This window comes from Anser cygnoides, chromosome 15 (genome assembly GCF_040182565.1).
Source record: "Anser cygnoides isolate HZ-2024a breed goose chromosome 15, Taihu_goose_T2T_genome, whole genome shotgun sequence".
Lineage (NCBI taxonomy): Eukaryota > Metazoa > Chordata > Aves > Anseriformes > Anatidae > Anser > Anser cygnoides.
The window spans coordinates 9,010,504-9,034,786 of NC_089887.1; the positions used below are offsets into that span (position 1 = coordinate 9,010,504).

At 35.3% G+C, this 24,283-nt stretch overlaps 1 protein-coding gene across 5 annotated transcripts in view; it reads left to right on the top strand.

Annotated features, from left to right (window-relative positions):
- The window catches only part of SMG1 (SMG1 nonsense mediated mRNA decay associated PI3K related kinase), an 87,545-nt gene that overhangs the window by 49,288 nt on the left and 13,974 nt on the right, over positions 1 to 24,283 (top strand). For all 5 annotated transcript variants that reach the window (XM_048061409.2, XM_048061416.2, XM_048061432.2 and 2 more), the window contains 34 exons: positions 407 to 537; positions 1,197 to 1,358; positions 1,834 to 1,952; positions 2,679 to 2,766; positions 2,855 to 2,956; positions 3,393 to 3,533; positions 3,846 to 4,045; positions 4,325 to 4,521; positions 5,247 to 5,414; positions 6,230 to 6,384; positions 7,446 to 7,591; positions 8,252 to 8,453; positions 9,250 to 9,359; positions 9,703 to 9,850; positions 10,234 to 10,393; positions 11,106 to 11,226; positions 11,850 to 12,098; positions 12,397 to 12,681; positions 13,686 to 13,830; positions 14,092 to 14,230; positions 14,535 to 14,765; positions 14,864 to 15,041; positions 15,845 to 16,006; positions 16,301 to 16,518; positions 16,716 to 16,870; positions 17,802 to 18,024; positions 18,866 to 19,112; positions 19,694 to 19,923; positions 20,499 to 20,747; positions 21,145 to 21,283; positions 21,372 to 21,481; positions 22,488 to 22,706; positions 23,131 to 23,321; positions 23,944 to 24,116. In XM_048061409.2, coding sequence (XP_047917366.2) covers positions 407 to 537; positions 1,197 to 1,358; positions 1,834 to 1,952; positions 2,679 to 2,766; positions 2,855 to 2,956; positions 3,393 to 3,533; positions 3,846 to 4,045; positions 4,325 to 4,521; positions 5,247 to 5,414; positions 6,230 to 6,384; positions 7,446 to 7,591; positions 8,252 to 8,453; positions 9,250 to 9,359; positions 9,703 to 9,850; positions 10,234 to 10,393; positions 11,106 to 11,226; positions 11,850 to 12,098; positions 12,397 to 12,681; positions 13,686 to 13,830; positions 14,092 to 14,230; positions 14,535 to 14,765; positions 14,864 to 15,041; positions 15,845 to 16,006; positions 16,301 to 16,518; positions 16,716 to 16,870; positions 17,802 to 18,024; positions 18,866 to 19,112; positions 19,694 to 19,923; positions 20,499 to 20,747; positions 21,145 to 21,283; positions 21,372 to 21,481; positions 22,488 to 22,706; positions 23,131 to 23,321; positions 23,944 to 24,116 — 5,893 coding nt within the window. The remainder of the gene's footprint in view (positions 1 to 406; positions 538 to 1,196; positions 1,359 to 1,833; positions 1,953 to 2,678; positions 2,767 to 2,854; positions 2,957 to 3,392; positions 3,534 to 3,845; positions 4,046 to 4,324; positions 4,522 to 5,246; positions 5,415 to 6,229; positions 6,385 to 7,445; positions 7,592 to 8,251; positions 8,454 to 9,249; positions 9,360 to 9,702; positions 9,851 to 10,233; positions 10,394 to 11,105; positions 11,227 to 11,849; positions 12,099 to 12,396; positions 12,682 to 13,685; positions 13,831 to 14,091; positions 14,231 to 14,534; positions 14,766 to 14,863; positions 15,042 to 15,844; positions 16,007 to 16,300; positions 16,519 to 16,715; positions 16,871 to 17,801; positions 18,025 to 18,865; positions 19,113 to 19,693; positions 19,924 to 20,498; positions 20,748 to 21,144; positions 21,284 to 21,371; positions 21,482 to 22,487; positions 22,707 to 23,130; positions 23,322 to 23,943; positions 24,117 to 24,283) is intronic.

A 24,283-nucleotide genomic window follows, 5' to 3' on the forward strand; every position in this document is an offset into this window, starting at 1 on the left:
GGACCAGGTGGTTCTTATATCTAGTTTGTGCATAATGAAAAATAGTTTCTAGGGAAGAGTGTCTTACCAGGGTTATTCTTGGATTGATTATAATATTGTCAGAGTAATTCTACTTTGTGAAAAGCAAGACAGATAAAAGCATCTTCATTGTGTCTGCTGGTAGTATATCAGCCATGCGAAAATATTTGTTACAGGTTATTCCAAATAAAAAGAATCTGCTTTTAACAGATTGTGATTACTTTCTTTCTCCTTTTTTAAACAGAGAAGATTAAGAAATTAATGGAGTTATTGTCACAGAAAATAGCATTTTATAAATAAAATACAATGATTAACAGTGTGGAAGCTACAGTTTAAAATAGATCCTAATTATTATGTTTCTGTGCTTATGTTGCAATTTTTCTTACAGATGTGGGCCCTTTCACCAACCGTGTTTGCACTACTGAGTAAAAATCTGATGATTGTTCATGGTGACATAGCAGTTCATTTTCCTGCTGTCCAGTATGCAGTACTGTATACGTTATATTCGCATTGTTCCAGGTATGAAGACAAATAATTCATCAGTATTTTAAGAGGAGTAGGATGGACTTACTTGAATGGAATATATTGTTGGGGGGATAAATTTAAGAGACTTGCCATTAAGGTTTTGCCCAAACTAGCCTAGTCAGTTTTTACTTTCATAACTTGTAGATAAATGCCAAGAAAGTGTATCCTGGCTTAAAATTTGACATTTTATTCAAAGTGGGGATTAAGAGTCTTGGGTTTGAATAGAGATAAGTGAGGGAGAACTTTTTGATGAAAGTGAATAAAGAAAGATTAGTTACTATTTTGCTTACTGTGAGATCTAGGAGGGTCAATGAAAAGCAAACAACAGATTTAAACACACTTTGGACCTTGTTAATGTTGTCAAAACTAAAGGAATTACACTAGTTCTAAAGTTACTTTGTACGTATCTCAGTTTGGGTGACTTTTCACTCTGCATTTGATATCAGCCACCATTGAAACCAGGTTATTGGACTGCATGGACTGATGTAAAACTATAGCTTTGTTCTTTTAGTCCAGGCATCAAAATACTTGAGTTTTGACATAATGTCCTTATAATGCCACGTGTCTGTATAACATTTGCAACTTTCTTTTTCTCTTATACATTTGAAGGAATTATTCATTTTGTTTTTTATATTTTTTTCTTTGCCATGCAGGCATGACCATTTCATATCCAGTAGCCTCAGTTCTTCCTCTCCCTCTCTGTTTGATGGAGCAGTTATAAGTACTGTAACCACAGCAACAAAAAAACATTTCTCAATCATCCTAAACCTTTTGGGGCTACTGCTTAAGAAGGATAACCTTACTCAAGATACCAGGTAACTATAATTTTCTTATTAATCAGGAGGTGTTTTTATCAATAGAATATCTTAACTCAGAAAATAGGTCTTATTTCTGTCCATAAAGCTTAGGGTAACTTTAACCAGTGAAGTATGTATTTCGCATGAAATACAAATAACAATATCGGGGGGGGGGGGCAGAAATAGTTGCTCACTTTTACTTACAAAATTTATGAAAATGGAAACTATTATAAGATCTATATATTAAAAGCAGAGCCGTCAAACTTTACTGAAAGGAGGATTTTGCTAATTGAACTCTTTTACAATAACTGCAAACCTGTATTACCAAGATGATGTGAAATTTAAGGATGTTTTCGATGTTACAAAACCTTTTCTTTAAAAAACAAGAGCTATGCTATGATGCTGATCTGTAACCTGAAGTGTAATTTAAGTTATATTGAAAGATAGCTTTCTGTAACTGCATAGAGTGACTAATACTTTTCCTTTTTTGTAGGAAACTACTAATGACATGGGCTTTGGAAGTGGCTGTTCTGATGAAAAAATCAGAGACATATGCACCTTTATTCTCTCTCCCATCTTTCCATAAGTTTTGTAAAGGACTTTTAGCAAACAGTAAGATAGCACAAACTTCTGTTTATTAACTGTCTTTTCTATGGCATGATTCCATACATAAGTGACTGTGATTATATGATCAATTTTAGGGGTACCTCCAGTTTGTGTGGCACAAAAACTTACACTCTCCTTCTGTCCTTTTTCTCAAACACATCCCTACCTATTATTTAGGCAAACGATTATTTTCTTAAAATAATACTTTGTGTTTGTGATGTTAATCTCCAAAACCATCAGTGACGTGCCAAATCCTGCAAGTAAGATTTTGTATTAATCAAAAGCAGTGGAACATTTCCATAACTTGTTATATTGTTCTGGATCTCAAAATAACCTGAATATAGAGAGCTTCTACCAAAAGCATTTGTTCCTATAGTAGCAGCACGAACAATAACTTCCCAAGGCTAGGAGTTAACTAACTTGGCCTTAGTTTCTTCTTACTGAAAATATATTACGTATAATGACAGTGTATGGAGGCCATGAGGAAATTAATCTTGTCATTGGTCAGAAAAGGCCACATAAGTAACATGTAAGACAAGTGACTTTCTGTTACTAAGTATTTACCTGGTACACTAAAACCAGTCAACTAAATGAAAATAAAGATAAAGCATAAAGCCTGTGTCTATACTAGCTGTGCTGTAAAAATGTCTAGATGCTCCTCTACTACCAGAGTAATCTGTAAATTATCTAATTCAAGCCAAGTGACATTTTCCTTTTAATTCCTTAATTCAGCACTTTTGGAAGATGTGAATATTTGTCTTCAAGCATGTAGTAGCCTCCATGCCCTGTCTTCGTCTCTACCAGATGACCTTTTACAAAGGTAATGGCACAGAATTACGTATATGATTTGAATTATACTGTTAATGGAAATGTTATGACCTTTTTTTTCACCCTTTTTGGTGATGCAGATGTGTTGATGTGTGTCGTGTTCAACTAGTACATAGTGGTGCTCGTGTAAGGCAAACTTTTGGAAAACTTCTGAAGTCAATTCCTTTAGATGTGGTGTTGAGGTAAGTTGTTCAGATTCTCTTCAATATAGAGAGTGGTTTGGTTTCTTCCCTGAAATTTATCTGAAAAATGCCAGATGAATGTTACTGTATTTTCCTAATTTAAAATCAAAAAGCATAACAGAATGTCTTAATGTCTCTTCTACTGTATTGCAGATTTAAGAACAGTAGATATTACACAAAGTCGTTAATAAACTTGATAAACCGTGCAATACTTCTTGCAGCAAATATGAATACTTCTAAGGTCCATGTTATTCAGAGCTTCAGCAACACTATGCCCTGCAGTCTGTCTCAAAGACCTGAACTCTTAAAGCACTTTGTCTTATCACCAGAGTATACTTATTTCCAGTCATTATATATGCATATGTATATCTTCTTTTGTATAACTTTGTGTCTGATTTATTCAATAACATGACTTGTTTTTCCCCTCTTCCTGCAGTAACCGTACCCACACAGAAATACAAGAAATTTCTTTGGCTATAAGAAGTCACATGAGCAAAGCTCCAAGTAACACATTCCATCCACAGGATTTCTCTGATGTCATTAGTTTTATTTTGTATGGAAGCTCTCATCGAACTGGGTAAGAACTTCTTTTAAAACTGAAATTCATCACTGTTGAATTGATAGTGAAGAATTCCGAACTGTATCTAGTTTAAATTTTATAACTATTTTAGAAGTTACATTGCTTTTCTTTCAGTTCTTTACCTTTCTCTTTAAGTATTTATAAATAGCCTCAATATACAACTTTTGTAAATATTTGCATTATGTACATGGCTGCTGAAAACAATCTTGTGAGAGATTTTGATAGCAATAGATAGTTGATCTGTGTACATTACAATCTTGTTACTATATGAACTTCTGTTTATGTACGGATGTGTTTTTTTTTTTTCAGGAAAGATAACTGGTTAGAAAGGCTGTTCTACAGCTGTCAAAGGCTAGATAAGCGAGATCAACCAACCATCCCTCGTAATCTATTGAAGACTGATGCTGTTCTTTGGCAATGGGCTGTTTGGGAGGCAGCTCAGTTTACTGTTCTTTCGAAGTTACGAACTCCTCTGGGTAGAGCCCAAGATACATTTCAAACAATTGAAGGTAATGTAAAGAATATAGCTTATTTTCATGGAATTTCTTTTTATGTAAGAGATTGTGCAGCTAAAGAACTTCATGTTCAAGGCAAGAAGCACAGTGGCTTTATTTTTTCAGTGATTATAGATTTTAGCAAGTATTTGACATATCAAGAGATGCAACGCCAGAATAGCAGTTTCATAAGTACTATTAATTTTTGAGAGATTTTACTTTAAGTGTGTCACAAGACAGCAATTCTAAAGTGTATTTGGTAATTTTTTTCCATGTTTTGGTAAAAATACATAGGTATTATTAGGAGCCTTGCAGCCCATACATTAAACCCAGATCAAGATGTTAGCCAGTGGACTACTGCAGACAATGATGAAGGACACAGCAGCAACCAGCTTCGGCTTGTTCTCCTTCTACAGTATCTGGAGAACTTGGAAAAACTGATGTACAATGCATATGAAGGATGTGCCAATGCTCTCACTTCTCCACCCAAGGTTTGTCTGTCTTACAGTGCTGACGTTACCTGAAACAGTCTATTGAATGAGCAGTGTTTTCAGGATTGTCCAGGTCTTAACTGTGGAACTTTTTGGATGCTGCAGTTAAGCTTTGTTTCCTAGCATTTAATCTCGTACCCTAATTAAAGGAGAAGAATAGCTTCTAACGCAAGTTTGAGACTATTAATTTGTTTGGCTTTGTAATTTTATTCCGAGAAAGCATGTGAAAACAGGACTTATTTCCGGAATATCAACTTGCATAGAGGTACAACAGTAAGCAATTCTGTCGTACCTCTAACTTGTAGGTTATCAGCAGTATAAAGAAACAATTATTTGAGACCAGATTGTCATTTGAAGTATTTATAAACAGCATACATTTTTGTGTAGTTTTAGCTGCAAAACATTCTTCACTGTTGAAATCAGTTAATTACTAGAATTCAATGTGACAGTAAAATATAATTTATAGTTAGTTCACTTTAAGATTTGTAGCTTGCTAATATGCCTGGACAGCTGCATGCTGTGCAAGATTTCAGAATGCCTGTATACAAAAAATTCAAAATGCAGAACTTAATCTGTTTCTTCACCCCTCAGTTGAGAAGTCAATCGCAGCAGCAAAACCTGTTATGACTTTGGTGTTTATAAATATTAAGTATTTAATGTAATTATTTTGATTCATACACATGAACAATATTGTAAAACTTGTTACATTTTTCCTGTTTTAAAAGGTTATCAGGACATTCTTTTATACTAATCGCCAGACATGCCAAGATTGGCTGACGCGGATTAGACTTTCCATCATGAGAGTTGGATTGCTGGCTGGCCAGCCTGCTGTGACAGTCAGACATGGTTTTGATTTACTCACAGAAATGAAAACTAATAACAGTCTATCTCAGGTACTATCTTTTTCAAATTTTGTAGACTGTCATCAAAATACTCCCACTATATTATAAAAACTAAGCTGAGGTAATCAATTATTAAGAATCTCTTACAAAACATCTGGTTTAATATTTTACACAAAAGCAACATTTTAAATTCATGCTTCTGTACTGACAGATTTCTGCATTTAGGTGATAATGTAGGTTGGAGATTAGGGTGTACTGTGTGCATTTGGTCAAATACTTCACATGAATGAATGATATAGTTCATTGAATTTGAACTGAGTGGTTCCTGCTTAAGCAGAAAGTTCTGCCTGATGCTCTTGTTGTATTACTGTGAGGAGTCCTGTGGTAGTGTCTTTGACTTGCTCCTCTGAGCAGGAGGGGGATGTATCACGAGGGAATTTTTCTGATATGAAGTAAGCAGTAGATAAGTGCAGGGGTGGGATGAGGGAATAAAGTGGTTAAGTGTTTTTAAAAAGTTGAATAGTTCTTACAGTACATGACTTGATCTGCTTAAATACTTTAACAAGACTTGCTGTTAATTACCTTCCTGCTGCTTTATGAATTCTTGTATTTGTTTTTATATAGCAGTAGACCCACCATACAGTGTTTGCTAACTATTGACATTCAGGCTGGGAATTCATAGCACGAACTCTTCCCTGAGCATCTGTGCTTTTCCAAAAGCAGTGTAATGGATGGATACACAGAACACTTCATTATATCCCTCTATAGTGAAGTGAAGTACTACCTTACCATTTCCAAGCGTTTAACCACGCATATAACTCTTACTCCATGTAAGATTTGTTAAAGTTTTTTTGTATTTGTTTTAGGGAAATGAATTGGAAGTGACCATTATGATGCTGGTAGAAGCATTATGTGAGCTTCACTGTCCTGAAGCCATTCAGGGTATAGCTGTCTGGTCTTCTGCTGTAGTTGGGAAGAGTCTTGCCTGGATCAATTCTGTAGCTCAACAAGCAGAAGGGCGGTAAGTCTTTCTTCCAGATAATGGGGTGTTACAAATTTGGACTTTCTTTCTTATGCTTAATCATACTTCTGAATCTTTTAAATTGTGGCATGAATCGATGTTGTCGATACAGTTTCCATGTTAAAGTCACCGTGTTTTTCAGAGATATTTAATGCATTGGTTTTCAGATAGTTTATGAACATCATTTATACTCAAGTCCTGATAATTTCTATAAACTTTCTTCTTAGTTTCTTGTACATAGCAATACTATTTTTCTTTTTTTCCATTGCAAAATATTATTAATGTATATATTGCTTGTTGAACTTTCTGGCGCATGGCAAGATCTGATTATTTGACACAGTTTGCCGAGAGGGAGATGCTTTACACTTTTAGGTCTGTTTTGAAAAAGTGGCTTCTACATCTGTTAAAGTAGAATCTTTGGCTGCAGATACTAATAGGTGGGTCAGTGTTCAAGACAGTGTACACCTAAATTGTGATGTTATCTCTTTAAAGCAATGTATACTGTCTCCTGTGTGAAATGAAAAAAGGACACGTTTAATTATTTAGCTGCAATCTGCTAACAAACACACCTGAGGTTTTAGTATTTAAGTATTTTTCCTGTCTTTGTAAGCTTTCTTTGTAAACTTTGTAAATCGTTGTAAACTTTTTTAAAATAAACTTTCTTAAATAATATGCAGGTTTGTAATAATACATGAGCAGTTGCTCAGAAATGTCAAATTTAAGATATGAATTGTTGTCCTAGACCCAATTTTACAATCCTCTATTAAATAATATTTAACTCACATTCATTCGGGTAGAAGGTGTGACAGTCAAATTCAATGTGTGCATCTCCTTCAGCCTGTACTTAGTTTGAAGTTGGCATTAAATCTGAATGGAAAAGCTTTTATCCTCTCTTAAAACCTGGAAATTCAACTCACAAACTAGTATTCTATGTTAATCAACCTTTCTTTTGCTGAAGGGGACACATTATTTTGGGTAAAGAAATGCTTAAAATATACTCAGTTTACCAGAGAAGAAAACTAATACTGTAAAATGCTAACTAAAATATTAAATCACTTAAGGTTTGAAAAAGCAACTGTGGAATACCAGGAGCACCTGTGTGCCATGACAGGAGTGGATTGCTGCATAACAGGCTTTGACAAAACTGTTCTTAAGTTGGCCAATTCAAATAGTGTAAACAATGCCAGCCCAAAGCATTCCTTGAATGGTGAGTATTTATTGGTTTCTTTTGAAAAGTGTGTATGTAGAAATAGAACATTCATCAATATAGATGTAGTAATTATAGCATTGAATTCTTAAATCTGAAGAACTGCTTCTGTCTGCAGTTAAAGTTAACTACTTAATTCCATTGAAACCAATATTATCTATACATGAGGCTTTGCAACACGGATGTCTAGCTGAATGAAATTAAAAGTAATAAGTAAAATATTTTGTATTTTTGTAGCTTAATTCCAAATTATTTAGATCATCATAACTTAAGACTTAGTATTTATGACAAAATCTTATAGCTGTGCTATTTATTAAGGGTTTTTCAAACTGAGACTTTGCTTCGGTATTCTGTTTCATCTTTGAGAAGAGACGTTCTTTGTTCCTAATTTAGTTCTTCTGTTTTCCTGTTTTGAAACTTTTTTAGAGATATGGACAGCAGTTTTCCAAAACCTCCTTTGAAAATTTTCTGTATGTTTAAAAAAGGCAAACAAAAAACAACCATTCTTGCTCCACTTGTATTTAACTGTTATGTAACATTAATTAAAAGTGTATTTCTTGAAAAAAGATTTGGAAATTAGATTTAAATAATAAAGTTAATTTTTGTTACATACTTTAAAATGTTACGTACTCTCAAATATATATTTATATTTTTCCACAGGAGAAAGTCGAAAAACTGTTCTCACTAAGCCAAGTGACTCTTCACCTGAAGTTATAAATTACTTGGGTAACAAAGCATGTGAATGTTACATTTCCATTGCTGATTGGTCTGCTGTTCAGGAATGGCAAAATATGGTCCATGAAATGAAGAAAAGCACTAGTAATACCTCAATAAATCTGAAAGCAGATTTTAACTACATAAAGTAAGAATATAATCGATTTATTCAACTGTATCTTAGATTACTGAAATACTTAAGTTTTTGTGGCTTTTAGAAGTGATGTCATTGAAATAGAGTTATGATAAGAAAAAAATTGTATCCTTAGGAGGGACAAATATGCTTATCTGTATGGCTTGTTAATATTATGAATAGTTGCTGTAGCTTTCTGACTATTGAGGTTTTTTTATTGTTCAAGAAAAACATCTCAACTGGAAGTAAAAGTTAGCAAACTTAATTTACTTCTACTGGCAGAAAATGAATCCCTTCATACAACTTAATTTTTAAAAATCCATGTCATGGTACCGTTTTTAAAAGATAATACTTACAATTTAGTGTAAAACTATGTACAATATTGCAATATTTCTGCAATTTCAGCTTAATGTAAACTCAAGAGTTAAAATCATGACATTCTATCCAAAAGCTTACTTTTCTATACATAAAGAAAAAAAGTTTTTGTCTTTAAAAGTCTTGTGCAGTTAGACTTTCCTTTCCTTCCTGAAGAGTAGAAGAGTAGTATATATAGTGTGATAACATGAAAAGCTGCTTAGCTGGAGAGGATGTTCTTCCATTCATTCAGAGAGAGAATCTAACCATTTGGTACAGTATTATTGCCTTTCATTTTGCAAAACCTGGATTTTTGCTTAGAATTGGTCACTTACGCTCTGTTAAAACTTCAGGGTTTTCATTTGAGTCTTTAGTTTTTGCTGTTTGAATATAAGTTATTAAGCTTCTGGAATGCAGAAAGAAATGTGAAAATAAACCTATAAACATTGAATTGCAGATCTCTGAGCAGCTTTGAGTCTGGAGAACTTGCTGAATGCACTGAACAACTAGAATTATTGCCAGGAGAAAATATCAACCTACTTGCAGGAGGATCAAAAGAAAAAATAGGTATATTACTTCAAATAAGAAATATTTTTTCATGTGTGTATGTGTAAATGACAAACTGAAACTTTTGAATGCAGTTTGCTCTGTTCAGTGGACTGACCTGTAACCTTTATGAATCAAGCTTCAAAATGATTGGCAATGATAATTCTAAATGTTGTCACAAGGTTGTTTTTTTTTCAGATCTGTGTTTTCTGGAGTTAATATTTTAAGTAACATGTCATCAATGAATATGAATATATACACATAAAAATAGTTTATTTCCAAAGTTCCCTGCTTTCAAAAATGCATTTTTAAACTGCAACATTTGGCAGTTCTGGTTGTTTCCAATTTTTTAATCTCTTTGTAGACATGAAGAAGCTCCTTCCTAATATGCTAAGCCCTGACCCAAGAGAACTTCAAAAAGCAGTCGAAGTACAACTTTTGAGAAGTTCAGTATGTCTGGCAACAGCTGTAAACCACATAGAACAGGAGCAAAAGTGGCAGTCAATATCTGAGTAGGTTAAAATGTGCTGTGCTATGAACGTAAGATACTGTAAAAAACTGTTCTGGTTTGTTAAACATAACTATTAAAAACATACGCTGCTTTGTACTTCAGCATCTATGGTATTGTTTGTAGCTTAGGCTGAGGGACATAAATTGATCTTTAACGTGGAGATTAGCGTTAACGTGGAGAGCTAGCGTTAACGTTAGCTCTTTGAGTTCTGCTTCTTGTCAGTTAAGTAGTAGTATCATATTGTAACTTGTGCATGATTTTGCAAGCTTTCCTCATCATTCAAATTAAGATGTTGAATTTGCTGTTGTGTTCAGTATTTTTGGTATCATTATTTCCTCTTAAATAGTCTAATGAAAATAACTGCTCCGATAACTTTTATTTCAGAAATGTTATAAAGTACTTAAAGCAAACATCACGAATAGCTATTGGACCTTTAAGACTTTCCACACTCACTGTGTCTCAGTCTTTACCGGTGTTGAGCACTCTTCAGTTGTACTGTTCTTCTGCTTTAGAAAACACCGTATCCAACAGGCTGACATCAGAGGTATGCCTATGTGTTTAAAACCTAAATTTGAGTAATATTTTTTTATTGAATAGTTGTGTAATGAAGTTTTGAATATGGAATGTAGAATCAGAGTCATTGAGGTTGGAAAAGACCTTCAAGATCAGCAAGTCCCACCATTAAACCATGTCCCTTTGTGCCATGTCCACAGGTCTCTTAAATATCTCCAGGGATGGGGACTCTTCCACTTCCCTGGGCACCTGTTGTGATGCTTGACTACCCTCTCCATGAAGAAGTTCTTCCTAGTATCTAGTCTAAACCTCCCCAGTGCAACTTGGGACCCTTTCCTTTGACCCTTGTTAATCACACTGTAAAAAGATCTCATTTAATTTTCTAAAATCCTTGGACTTTTTTCAACTTATACTTGAGTTGGACTTACTTCTATAGCTATATCATTTCTTTCAGTTGCATTTACAGTAAATGACAGCTATGTGGTAAGAATGTTACGTGGTATTTAGAATAAATACATCAACCTCTTTAAAAAACAGCTAACAAAGCTCTAAAAACAAGATTAAAGTAACCTTCAAATATTAAAAGTTACTTCAATTTTTTTACTAGTTAATGATACAATTTGGCTACAAATACAGATGATAAAGTTTACTTTGCACTAAAATGGCCTTTGGTTTTAACAAATGAAAATGCATCTTAATAAATATTTCTTGTGACAACTATACAACCTTTATGCTTCTTTCAGGACTGTCTTATACCTCTCTTCAATGATGCTTTGAGGTCGTGCAAACAGCATGATGTAAGGCCATGGATGCATGCACTGAGGTACACAGTGTACCAGAATCAATTGATGGAAAAACTTAAAGGTATTTAAGCTCTTGTTTTAGTGTTACAAAAGGTAAATGCAGAATTTGAACTTAAAACTTCTGTTAAAAGCTACATCTGTATCCTTTTGTATTATTTAGATTCCTTTTTAAATTCAAGGTTTGTGGGTGTCTTGCGTTACATCCAGGGGTTTCAATTACTACTGTAATGCCAACACTGTCTTTAAAAAAGTTCTGCATTTATTCTTCTAATCAAGCTTTGCTTGCTCATCTCTTCATGCTTTAAATGCTTCACTTTTGAATGCCTCAATATTATCAATGAGATTTTAAAAACGGTTGTGAAAGTGATTTAAATGTGCAGTTTGTTAAAAGGTAATGGAAGGAAAATGTTGGACAAGTATATTTCTTAATTGAAAAGACTGCTTGTAGTCAAAAAGTTCTGTCCAGCAGACAGTCTGGAGGAGATAATATCAGAGGAGATAAATATTCTAGATAAAAATGAAGTAGTTGAAATTTCTTAAAGAATTTTTAGGAAATAAAAAAGGGTTGAGCACGTTTTTTTAACTGATAGCCATGTACAGAATATAATTGTACCTGGGGCATAGTTTCTGTCCAATATTGTTTGTTTAATAATTTTGTTTAGAATGTTTTGCTTTCTTCTTCAGAACCAACAGTCCCAATTAAAAGTCATCTAATGGAGCTGGGCTTAACAGCAGCAAAATTTGCACGGAAGCGAGGAAATATTGCCCTAGCTACACGATTGCTTGCTCAATGCAGTGAAGTTCAGCTAGGAAAAACCACCACCGCACAGGACTTAGTCCAGCACTTTAAAAAGTTGTCTGCGCCAGGTCAGATAGATGAAAAATGGGGTCCTGAACTTGATATTGAGAAAACAAAATTGTTATACACAGCAGGTGAGTTTTTGCTAATTGTTGTAGATCCTTGAGCTTCTTGTCCTCATAACCAGGCTAATTTTCCTGACCTTCAGTAAATCATAATAGGACAGTATCATTAGGAATTGCTTTCATCCTATAACTGTTGTCTCAATCTTAGTGTCTTCAAACAATCCTTTCTTACTTTCTATTTTTGGCTTTAAAAGAGACTTTTTCACTGTGACATATGTTGTTACAAGCTGTATCTGATTATGCTGAATTTCAGATTTGTTTGAAATTAAGTTAACACTACTGAAAATACACTTTTCATGATGTGCAGGTCAGTCAACGCATGCCATGGAAATGCTGAGTTCTTGTGCCATATCATTTTGCAAATCTGCCAAGGCTGAATATGCAGTTGCTAAATCTATTCTTACACTGGCTAAATGGATTCAAGCTGAATGGAAAGAAATCTCAGGACAGTTGAAACAAGTATATAGAGCTCGACAGCAGCAGAATCACACTGGCTTGTCTACCTTGTCTAAAAACATATATACTTTGATTGATCTCCCAGCTGTTAATACACTAGAAGAAGAATATCCCAGGATTGAAAGTGAATCTACAGGTAAAAGTGTTCTCCTACTTCCTTGGTTTTTGATAAATAATTACTGATGGCTCCAGTGAGGGATAGCACCAGTTATATTGATAGAGTGAGCGATCCATCACTTACGTACTTATTTTACTAATATACATACGAACAATGTGCCTCTGTCTATAGGTAAGTATCCACAATTTAAAAAAATAAAAATAAATGATACTTACTTGTAATGAGAAAAATATGAGATGATATCTTCTGGTATTTTTGTCATTTTGTGCTAGAAGGAGAAACTGGAATTTGTTTATAGAAGGAGGATATCAAATATTTTTATGATTGTCTCCTGTCAGGTTCTACTTTCGTTAAAGTTTGAATGAGAGGAGATCTTTTAGGTTAAGCATTGAAACACCTATATTTTGAAAACCCTGATAAATGTGAGAAGTATTTACCTTAGGTTTTCTCGTAATCTTTAATCTGTGCTTAATCTGAACATTATTCTTGTTGCCATCAAATGCACTCTAATTCCCAATTTTTGCCAGACTTTTCTTCAAATGTCAAGATAATTCTTTCTTTGTTTAAAAGTGGATTTAGCCTATAATTCAGTACCTTTTTTCCAGGGTCAGAATTTGTAGAACTGTTATTAGATATTAAGTAGTTGGTGCTTTTTGATTTGATGATGAAGAAGAAAATGAAATATGCAAGTAAACATACACGCCGCCTTAGGTACTTCGTAGAAGTCTGCTTTCTGAAGCATAAAATCTGTTGCATTTGAAGGTCATGAATCTATTGCTTTCTGTGAAAGAGAAAGCAGTTGTAGAGCACAGGCAGTGGTTTTTAGCAAATGGAAAACTGGTGTTTTGCAGCCAGTGTCAAAACTGAAAAATAATTGTGTTTTGGAAAATTTGACTCTTTGGGATCTAGCATGACCAAAAAGAATTACGTACTTATAATACTTCGCTATTATCTTGTAAGTTGAGGAAATTAGAAGTATGTTTTGCATCATAAAATATGTCGTTCTGTTTGTTCTGTTACAGTAAATATTGGAGTTGGAGAGCCTGACTTTATCTTGGGGCAGCTGTATCACTTGTCTTCAGTACAGGCACCTGAAGTGGCCAAGTCTTGGGCAGCCCTGGCTAGTTGGGCTTATAGATGGGGCCGTAAAGTAGTTGATAATGCCAGGTAAATTCATCCTAACATTAAATATATACAGCATAATTGATTTTCTTTTTTAAGATAAAACCTAGCATTGTATTTATTATTACAGTTCTTTGTGGTCAGAAGACACATACGAGCAGGGAACTATTCTCATGCCCTTTCTAAAAAATTTATTTCTGAGTTCTAGGGTGAGGATTTGTCCTTAAAGAAGTTCTTTATATACAATGTTCATGGGCTCTGCAAATACGAATATACTGGGGATCAATAATTTGTTACATGTTACAGTCAGGGAGAAGGTGTTCGTCTGCTGCCCCGGGAAAAATCTGAGGTTCAGAGCTTGCTTCCAGACAACATTACAGAGGAAGATAGAGAGAAAATCTATGGGATTCTCGGTCAGGCAGTGTGTCGTCCAGCTGGGATTCAAGTGAGTGTAAATTTGGTTGCTTAAATGTTCAACTTTGCTGTGAAACTTATTTTTCCTCTAGTTGTCATTCGTATTAACACTTGTAAATGCTTTGTAGTTAAAATTCAGATAAATACACAAGTTCTCTAAGAAACCAGCTATTAACTAAGTGGTAACTCATCTGTTCTAAGGACTGTGGTAGAACAGTGATGTAATACAGTTGGGTGAGTTGCCCAAACAAAAAATGGATTCACAACTAATATATGCTTGTAAAAAAGGTTGGAAGACTTAGTCAAAAATCTGTTCTCTCTTTATTTGCATTTAGGATGAAGATATGACTCTACAAATCACTGAAAATGAAGACAATGAAGAAGATGATATGGTGGATGTTATATGGCGTCTGTTATTAACAAGTTGTCCCTGGCTTTCCGATCTTGATGAAAATGCAACAGAAGGGTTAATTAAAGTGTGGAGGAAAGTTGTAGACAGAATCTTCAGTCTCTATAAACTCTCCTGCAGTGCATATTTTACTTTCCTCAAACTCAATGCTGGTCAGGTTAGTGTTGTGCTGATGAGGAAAGTTCAGTTGCAAACATTTCTAAGTGATTATGTGAACTATATACTTAGCTTAGAGAAGTATTTCTTTCTTTCAAGGTTCCACTTGATGAAGATGATCCTAGGCTGCATTTAAGAAATACTTCTGAACAAAGCACTGATGATGTTATTGTGATGGCAACCTTAAGACTATTGCGGCTGCTTGTAAAACATGCTGGAGAACTTAGACAGTATCTAGAGCATGGGCTAGAAACTACACCTACTGCTCCTTGGAGAGGTAGGTATATGTTACTTAGCTGTTAAATTATTTTTTCATGCCTTCACTAAATATAAGCAGGAAGTTATTCATTGCATTCTCATAAAATTTTGATTTAAACTTCAGGGAGGGAAAGTATGTTTTCTAGTAAATAACTTTATTCATGGTGCTCTTCCAGTTTCTGGCATGCATTCTGATTGTAGAAAACAGCACTGATTCTCCACCTGTCTTGAGACATTGAAAGGAGAAAGAAAGTGTAGTTTGTGAAGCATTACATTATTTTACCACTTGAAAATAATGTTGTTTTTTTTCTCCCAGCTACAGTTCCGAGAAAGATATGTGGCTAAAGCCAGATGTCTCAGTAGTTGTCTGTCTCTGCGCTACTGGTTCAGATTGATCAGGAACTTTCCCACAGAACGTTACTGAGTCAAAGTTTAGAAGGCAGCAGAGAAGGAGGCCAACTATTGCAAAATCGGGCATTCATTTGAAACATCCGGTTACGTTAACTTCAGGAACTACTAGAGTGACTCCCTTATTTTTTGAAAAATCATAAAATATGCAATGTGTGAAATTGAATTTCTAGTGTTTGACTAAAGGATGTATAAATTTCATCTGATGTCATGCTTGTTTGAGTTGAAGGAGAAAGCAAGTAATCGTCCACATTGTGAAAGACAGTTATTTAAAGCCAGGAGAAGCTTTTATTGGAAAACTAGACATTTACATTCTCTTAATGCATGATAGGCTTTTAAAAAGCAAAAAAAAAAAAAAAAGTATCATTTGAAGTGTACAGAAATGATTCAGTATGCTTTTTCTTGTTTATAAAGGTATTATTCCTCAGCTCTTCTCCCGCCTCAATCACCCAGAAGTTTATGTTCGTCAGAGTATTTGCAACCTTCTCTGTAGAGTGGCTCAAGATTCTCCTCATCTCATACTGTATCCTGCAATAGTGGGAACTATTTCACTTAGCAGTGAATCCCAGGCCTCAGGTAAGGAGGAAAAATCAAATGTTCAAAAATATTTTAGCCATATTGAATATACTGGATAAAGTGATATTAATTTTTTTCAGTGACTTTGATACTTCCTATCTTAAGAACTTTGGTATTTTGGGACCTCACTGAAGCCTTGTATTTTGATTTACCAGTTTGGCAAATAAGTTCTCAATTTTATCGTTAATTATTGGCCAAGTATATGATATAACATGGGGCCCTGGTACTAAATGAAGTATTGCCTGATGTAGATAATATTTTAACGTCCTTTATTTCCATTTTTTTCAAATTTAGGGAACAAGCTTCCTTCTGCCATTCCTACTTTGCTAGGTAATATTCAAGGAGAAGAACTGTTGGGTGGTGAATGTGATGGAGGGAGCCCCCCAGCTTCCCAAGAAAGCAGTAAGGATGACACAAAAGTTGGATTAAATGAAGATCAAGCAATGATGCAAGATTGTTACAGCAAAATTGTTGAGAAACTCTCTGCTGCAAATCCAACAATGGTCTTGCAGGTAAATAACCCAAATGTATGTTACTTGTGCTCTTACTTCGAACCACAAAATACATACTTTGTGTAACTTGTGTAGGGCTGCTGAAAGCTTGGTGCATCTTAGGTGCTTTTTGGCTGTCATCTTTCTCAAGTTGTTCATATCCAATGATAAGTCATAATACTAGTACTTAAAAGTGATTGGATTTTTATTTTATACAGGTTCAGATGCTAGTGGCTGAGCTGCGCAGAGTTACAGTTCTGTGGGATGAACTTTGGTTGGGAGTTCTACTGCAGCAGCACATGTATGTCCTCAGAAGGATTCAGCAACTGGAAGATGAAGTCAAGAGGGTCCAAAACAACAACACTCTAAGGAAGTAGGTCTTTTTTGAATAATTCAAGTAAAAATAGTAACTAAAAATTGTTGTTAGTGAAGGATACCATCAAACTGATCAAGTGTTGCTCCTAAATTTTGCTGTCCTAGCTGCTGCTTTGTAAGCTACTGACCTTATTCAAAAGCGTTTTGAAGCTACATACATCTAGTACTCCAATGAAATGAGAAGCAACAACAGTGTCTGTCTGTGAACCTGTGTTAAGATTCATTAGTAATAATGTGTTAGAACCCAATGCGTATAGAGTTGTGGTTTGTGGTCCTATATTTCCCCATTTCCACAATTTTTCTTATAAGTCAGGTGAGATGAGGACAAACGTGTTGATGGGTGTGACCTCTTTGGAGTTTACAGTAAATGCACATAGTTGGAGTAAACAGAACATCATAATTTGCTTTTGGTTTTCAGTGTCGAGCAGGTCTTTATCTAGGTTCTCCTGTGAATGGATTAATGGAAGAGGAAAGCCATTCACTGGACGCTTGGCTAAGCTTAAAAACACCTTGAATTCTACAGTCAAGTCTGACATGGAATGGGAGAACGGGGCAATCAGTCATCCTCTTTCCCTTCTTTGGGGTGGGGTACACCTTCAGGAATTAGTAGTTAAGAGCTTTCTTAATAATGGTAATCAGTTGCTTAGGATGCTTTAAACTCCCTGGGCTTCTCCTTTAGGTCTCCAGTGGTTTAAAAAAAACTAATCAAAATTTTCAGTTTGAAAAACAAAGTATGATTCAGTGTAACAGTCATTTCACGTGGAAAGAAATACTCCTTTCCATTTTAATATGGTTATTCTTAAAGACCTCATTGTAGAGGGTTAATTTTTTGTGACATCTCAGATGTCTCATTTGCACTCTATTTTAATGCTCTGCTTTTGAAGTAACTTGTTTTCATGGAGCTAAGAGGATTTTTATTTTTTTAATAGAGAGGAGAAGATAGCAATCATGCGTGAAAAGCATACAGCTCTAATGAAGCCCATTGTATTTGCTTTGGAACATGTACGGAGCATCACTGCAGCTCCTGCAGAAACTCCTCATGAGAAATGGTTTCAGGATACCTATGGAGATGCAATTGAAAATGCACTAGAGAAACTTAAGAATCCTTTGAATCCTGCTAAACCTGGAAGCAGCTGGCTCCCATTTAAAGAGGTATTATATATACAGATTAAGAGTATAATGCAGAGACTCTCCACACTATTGCTGCAGCGTGTGCTTGTATCTCTCCTTAGTATTGTATTCCTATTGTCTTGGCATTTCAAATTGCAGCCTGAAATTGCAGCCTTTTGTCTTCTCTGCAATCACCATGTAGGTATGCTTCACACTGAAGCACGGTGACTTTTAACTCTATAATGAATGCTACTGATGCCTCAACTGTCTGCCTTACTGCATTTCTCTAGCCAGTGTAATTATTTTACTTTTTAAAATTCTCCATCTTCTGGTGTCTGGGATGCTGTCAGAACAGAGGGCAGTGGGCTTCAGGTTTATGTGATCTTGTTTCTCTTCAGTTCTCTAATAAACTACAACAAATATATATTTTTGGTGTCCACTTAGATATCCATAGCCAACACGGTGTTTTTTAAAAAAAAGCCTGATAAAACTTGTTTTATAAACAGGCTTCTTTCGTAGTTCCTTCTGCTTTGCATAACAAGCAGGCATGCAGATATGTAAACAGGATATTGCTGAAGGTTGCTTTCTTTGACCACAACTGAAATTCAGGAGCAAACCTATTGAGGAGTTTGGTTTACTGTGACTTTGGTGTTTATCACAAGGCAGGATACACTTGCTGCTTAAAGGATGTTCTCTTAGATTTTGTCACCTTCATCCTAAGCTATAAAGAGATTAATAGGGTGCCAGGGGTGAAAAGCAGTTTAAGAAAATCTCCATGCTCTCTGGAAGAGAAAGACCAATAAGACCAATAAGTGTTTTTTTCAGTTCAGTGCTAGCTGTTAAGGTGAACCTCGACCTAAATCAAAAAATTTCTTTGTAATAGGTTATGCTAAGTTTGCAGCAAAGAGCACAGAAACGAGCTAGTTACATTTTACGGCTTGAAGAAATCAGTCCTTGGTTGGCTGCCATGATGAATACTGAAATAGCACTCCCTGGAGAAGTATCAACCAGAGACACAGTCACAATTCATAGTGTGGGCAGCACCATCACAATTCTGCCTACCAAAACCAAACCTAAAAAGCTGCTTTTCCTGGGTTCAGATGGGAAGAACTATCCTTACCTGTTCAAAGGTAAGAAATTGTTTTTCTCATACAAGTTACTGTTTCTTTTTGCAAACTACACAGACTATATTAGAGTTGGAAAGATGCGTGGTTGTATCTACCTGCATAATACAGAATAAACGTTTGGTCTATCTGCTCACTCTTCCCTTCATTCTGCCTCATATATTTAAGGATTTTTGCCTTCCAAACCTGTAAGTCAGGGTTGTTCCAGATCTTTTTTTTAAGGGTTGCATCAGTGTGCTTTGCCTGCACACTGATTAAAGTATCTGGACATACTTTTCCAGAAGCTTAAGGTAGCACCCAGAAGAGAATTTTTGAGACTTCATGCCTTCCCCATGAGGGAAAGACCTATTCACTGTGTCAGTTATTGTGTGGACTGTTCACAGACAGCTGTGATAAACTGATTCGAGTATGTAAATGCTATATGTCAACATTTTGGTTTAGGCTGAATAACTCACCCTTAATCTGCACAATTTATAAAGCTATTCATAGTCTGAAATGAAATAGGATTTCAAAAAATACTAAGTTTTGGGCATCAAGAAAAGGATTTTCTTTGCCTAGAAACTAACTTTTAAATTAAATTAACACAGGTTTGGAAGACTTGCATCTAGATGAAAGAATTATGCAATTCTTGTCAATTGTGAACACAATGTTTGCTACCATTAACCGTCAAGAGACACCAAGGTTCCATGCGAGGCACTACTCTGTGACGCCTCTGGGAACAAGATCTGGCTTGATCCAGTGGGTGGATGGAGCTACACCTTTGTTTGGTCTTTACAAGCGGTGGCAACAGCGGGAAGCTGCTTTACAAGCACAAAAGGTAATGGCAGTATTCTCTGACATCTAGGACAAATCAGAAGGGCAGCATTTATTCTCATTTGCTTTTGCAATTCTAAACAGCACAGTTTTAAAAGATGTGGGGTTTGTTCACAATTAAGCAGAATGGTTCTGTGTATTTATATGTCTTGGGATTTTACCAGATGTCAAAGAAATTGCATATATATACATGTGTATTATATGTATTAACAGTATCTAACGTAAATATACTTTTCTGTCATGATAATTCAAGGAGAAATGTTTTTGAACAAATAGTTAAAATTGGTTTAAACTGTTTTAATTTCACATCTCATTCTCCACTCCTTTTCCATTTTCAGTGTAGTTTTTATGGTGGTGTTTCCAAAATTGACCTTGGCAAGAGTAAAGTTAGGCCAAAACATAGTGTTTTCAGTATCTTGAGTTTTTTTAACTGTTGAACTTTAAAATAATTTTTTCTGAGCCATAAAAGTCGTTGTTAGAGGAGTTTATTTCATGTTATTCTCATGTGGAATGCTGGAAGCTTCTCTGTGGTAATGTGAGCTGTGATATGTAAACTAACATTTGTTTAACCTCTGTTAGGCTCAGGATTCTTATCAGACTCCTCAGAATCCTGGAATAGTGCCTAGGCCCAGTGAACTTTACTACAGTAAAATTGGACCCGCTTTAAAGGCGGTTGGACTTAGTCTTGATGTGTCACGTCGTGACTGGCCCTTGAATGTCATGAGGGCCGTTCTAGAAGAACTGATGGAAGCAACTCCCCCAAACCTCCTAGCTAAAGAGCTCTGGTCATCATGTACTACACCGGATGAGTGGTGGAGAGTTACGCAGGTAAGTTACAACAACTATCTGTTGCCTTTGAAAGGCTATGTTTCGAATGGGGTGGGGGCAACAAAGGCCTGGGATGTGTTCAATCAATTGATGCTTCTGAGTTAGGTGAGCTAGCACTGCTGAAGTTTCAAGTAACAGGAAATGTTGGTAGGAAGTGTTGTAGTTGTACCATCTGGAATAAAAAGTGGGTATATACCTGATAGCTCTACAGTATTAAACTAGGTTTATCAGCCTAAGAAATGAAAACTATTCTAAGAGAGCATCAAATAGAAAACAGCTTGGAAAAAGTTGGTTTTAATTTGTCTTACACTTAAAATAATGTTTTAAGATGGTAGTCAGTCCAGTGTGTTGGCAGAGGATTCCCACAAATAATTTTTTCCTGAAACTCTCTTTAAAGTCGTATGCAAGATCCACTGCAGTTATGTCCATGGTTGGCTACATCATTGGTCTTGGCGACAGACATCTGGATAATGTTCTTATAGATATGACTACAGGAGAAGTTGTCCACATAGATTATAATGTTTGCTTTGAAAAAGGTAACTTAAAAAAATGCCTTATGTTATTCTAATAAAAGGTTTCCTTTCTTGTTAATTAAAAGAAGCAACTTAAAATTTTATCTTAAAGGGAAAAGCCTTAGGGTACCAGAGAAGGTTCCATTCCGGATGACACACAATATTGAAACAGCACTGGGAGTGACAGGAGTAGAAGGGGTTTTCAGGCTTTCTTGTGAACAGGTAAGCTCAAAAATTTGCAAAACAAACAAACAAAAAAACAATGAGGGCTATCACTTGCAAATATTGTCTTAGATACCTTTATATATCAACAGCAGAATGCTTAATAGAAGCCTTGACATTCAGGTTGATTTACCGTTCTGGAATATATACTTGATGAAAGCACATATTTGGCCAAGTATAAGTCATTTGATTAAGATGAACTTGGAAGAAAACATAATGGCCCAAAACTAGACTGTTCACTCTGTATTCTTTTATGTAAATTCAGTGAATTACTACTACTAAGTAGCTAAATCTTTTAGTAAGTTTCTGATGATATTCAGGTTTACTAAAAGAATTCAGATGAATTCAGAAGAATTCATAATTTAAGAAAATACTGATTCATGCCACATAAAGGGAATATTTTTCTGAGCTCTAATATCAAGTCTTAACAAATGCATTCCAGGGCTTTCTTTTTTCCCTAAAGGTGTTTTCAGTCTTGATATTATCTTTCTAATTCTTTTCTCGCCCATGCTAAGTAGATAAGGTGGCTTTTCATAAGGATCGTAGCTGTGACAATTTTCTATTTTGTGGCTTAGCCTTATAGATGTGCTTTTAAAAAAAGGTAGTGGGGGGAGGACAGAGGGGATGTGACATGAGCATTTTTTATCTTTTTACTGTTTGACACCAAATGAATAAAGACTAAATGCCTTGAAGTTTTTCAGGACTCTCTTATATATGTGACAGAAGGTTGTTCCTTTTTTTTAAAGCTCTGAACAAAAGAGTCTTTTTCAAGTGGCTGTTGCTAGAGTTTGTGTGGGAAGCTAGAATGCAAACTTTAGTGTTAGTGATGTTAGTACAGGTTAGCTGTGTTTGTATGTACTGTGGTGCTTTCCCTGTGTTTGAGGTGTTTAGGAATAATTGATGGATTTCTGTACCTACTCAAACATGATACTTTAAATGCAAAATTCCACTCCTCTGCAAGGATAACTCCAGATCAAAATGAGCCTGTTTAAAATACATGATACAGGTCCTTCATATCATGCGGCGTGGGAGAGAGACTTTGCTTACGTTGCTTGAAGCTTTTGTTTATGATCCTCTGGTGGACTGGACAGCAGGAGGTGAAGCAGGATTTGCAGGAGCAGTCTATGGTGGTGGTGGCCAGCAGGCTGAAAACAAACAAAGCAAAAGAGAAATGGAAAGAGATATTACACGTAGTCTCTTCTCTTCAAGAGTGGCTGAGATAAAGGTGAATTCATTACAATGCTTTTCCATTATATAACTGAAGTAGCCCATGTGCTCACACTTGGTTTATTTGCATTTGAGGGTGGTGGAACAGGTGGTCATTTGTTAGAAGTAGTTGACAAAATTTATTGAGCTAAACAGCATTTGTTTTTTAGGGAGGTGCTTGTACGGAACTTGACGGTGTTTAGTTTTCACTTTTGTGTGCTTAACTATAAAACATGTTTTTTTTAATGTTTGGCATGAGGCTAGGGGTATAAAAAATAGATGCTTGGAGAGAGCCATCTAAATAATTTCCCTTAAGCTTTAGACCTGTGGCACTGGAGGTAATCCTAGATATGAACTACATCACTGAAGTTAAGTGCTGTCATACGTTTTCTCTTACTGTTTGAATTAACTGCAGTTCTATAAGTTCTGTATTTTGTTTATAGGTTAACTGGTTTAAGAACAGAGATGAAATGCTGGCCGTGCTTCCAAAATTGGATAGTAGTTTAGAAGAGTATCTGAACCTGCAAGAACAGTTGACAGATGTAGAAAAATTGCAAGGAAAACTACTGGAGGAGATAGAATTTCTTGAAGGTGCAGAAGGAGTGGATCATCCCTCTCACACACTTCAGCACAGGTACATTTGAGCTAGGAATTCTGTTGGAAATCTCATATTAATACAGTTGTTAGTTTAGTTTGTACTTGTAAGTTAAATGTTAAAAATGTGTATATGAAAGAGATTAATAGCTGGATAAAAGCTATTCTTACAGTAAACAAGTTGTTCCTTCTACAGAAGAACTATTAAATCCATTTTCCTGATGAATGTTCTTATGTCCTAGATTTTATATTCCATCAGTATAACCTCCGCCATTCCATGTTCCACAGTTGACTCACAAGGCAAGATAGAGTATGTTGAAAGCTGGCTACCATTGGATTAACTGCATAATGCATCTATTGATATATGCATCTATTGATGCATAGTACAAAAGTTCTTGCATCTGTTTGTAATTCTTAACTTTATTCTTCAAGTTCAGTTGTAATTGATCAATGATTTCAAAATTGTATGGATGTGTACATGCACGTGCAGTTGTTTTGTAGGAACCCAATTATTAACTACACTTAAGTTTTATGTAATAGATGAGAATGTATTAATTTTCTAGTCAACAAGGTAGTGCAGTATTGTTCAATATAGTTTTGTATTTAGTACATCGAAGTGCTATTTTCTTGTAGTACTTGATTCTTTGGCTTCATTAATTCAGGTATTCTGAGCACACACAATTGCAAACTCAACAAAGAGCTGTCCAGGAAGCAATTCAGGTGAAGCTGAATGAATTTGAGCAGTGGATAACACATTACCAAGCTGCTTTCAATAACTTAGAGGCAACACAACTTGCAAGTCTACTTCAAGAAATCAGCACACAAATGGACCTAGGTATAAAGTGGTGGTGGTGGGTTTTTTTGTTTGTCTTAGTGGTTTGAAAATAACTAGAGTTTAATATCAGGAGACTTTGAGTATCCTCTAATTTAAAGGCAAAGACCTGTATATATGAAATGAAAAAAATGGGGTGCTTCAAAGAGTGATTTAGAGCACTTCGAGGT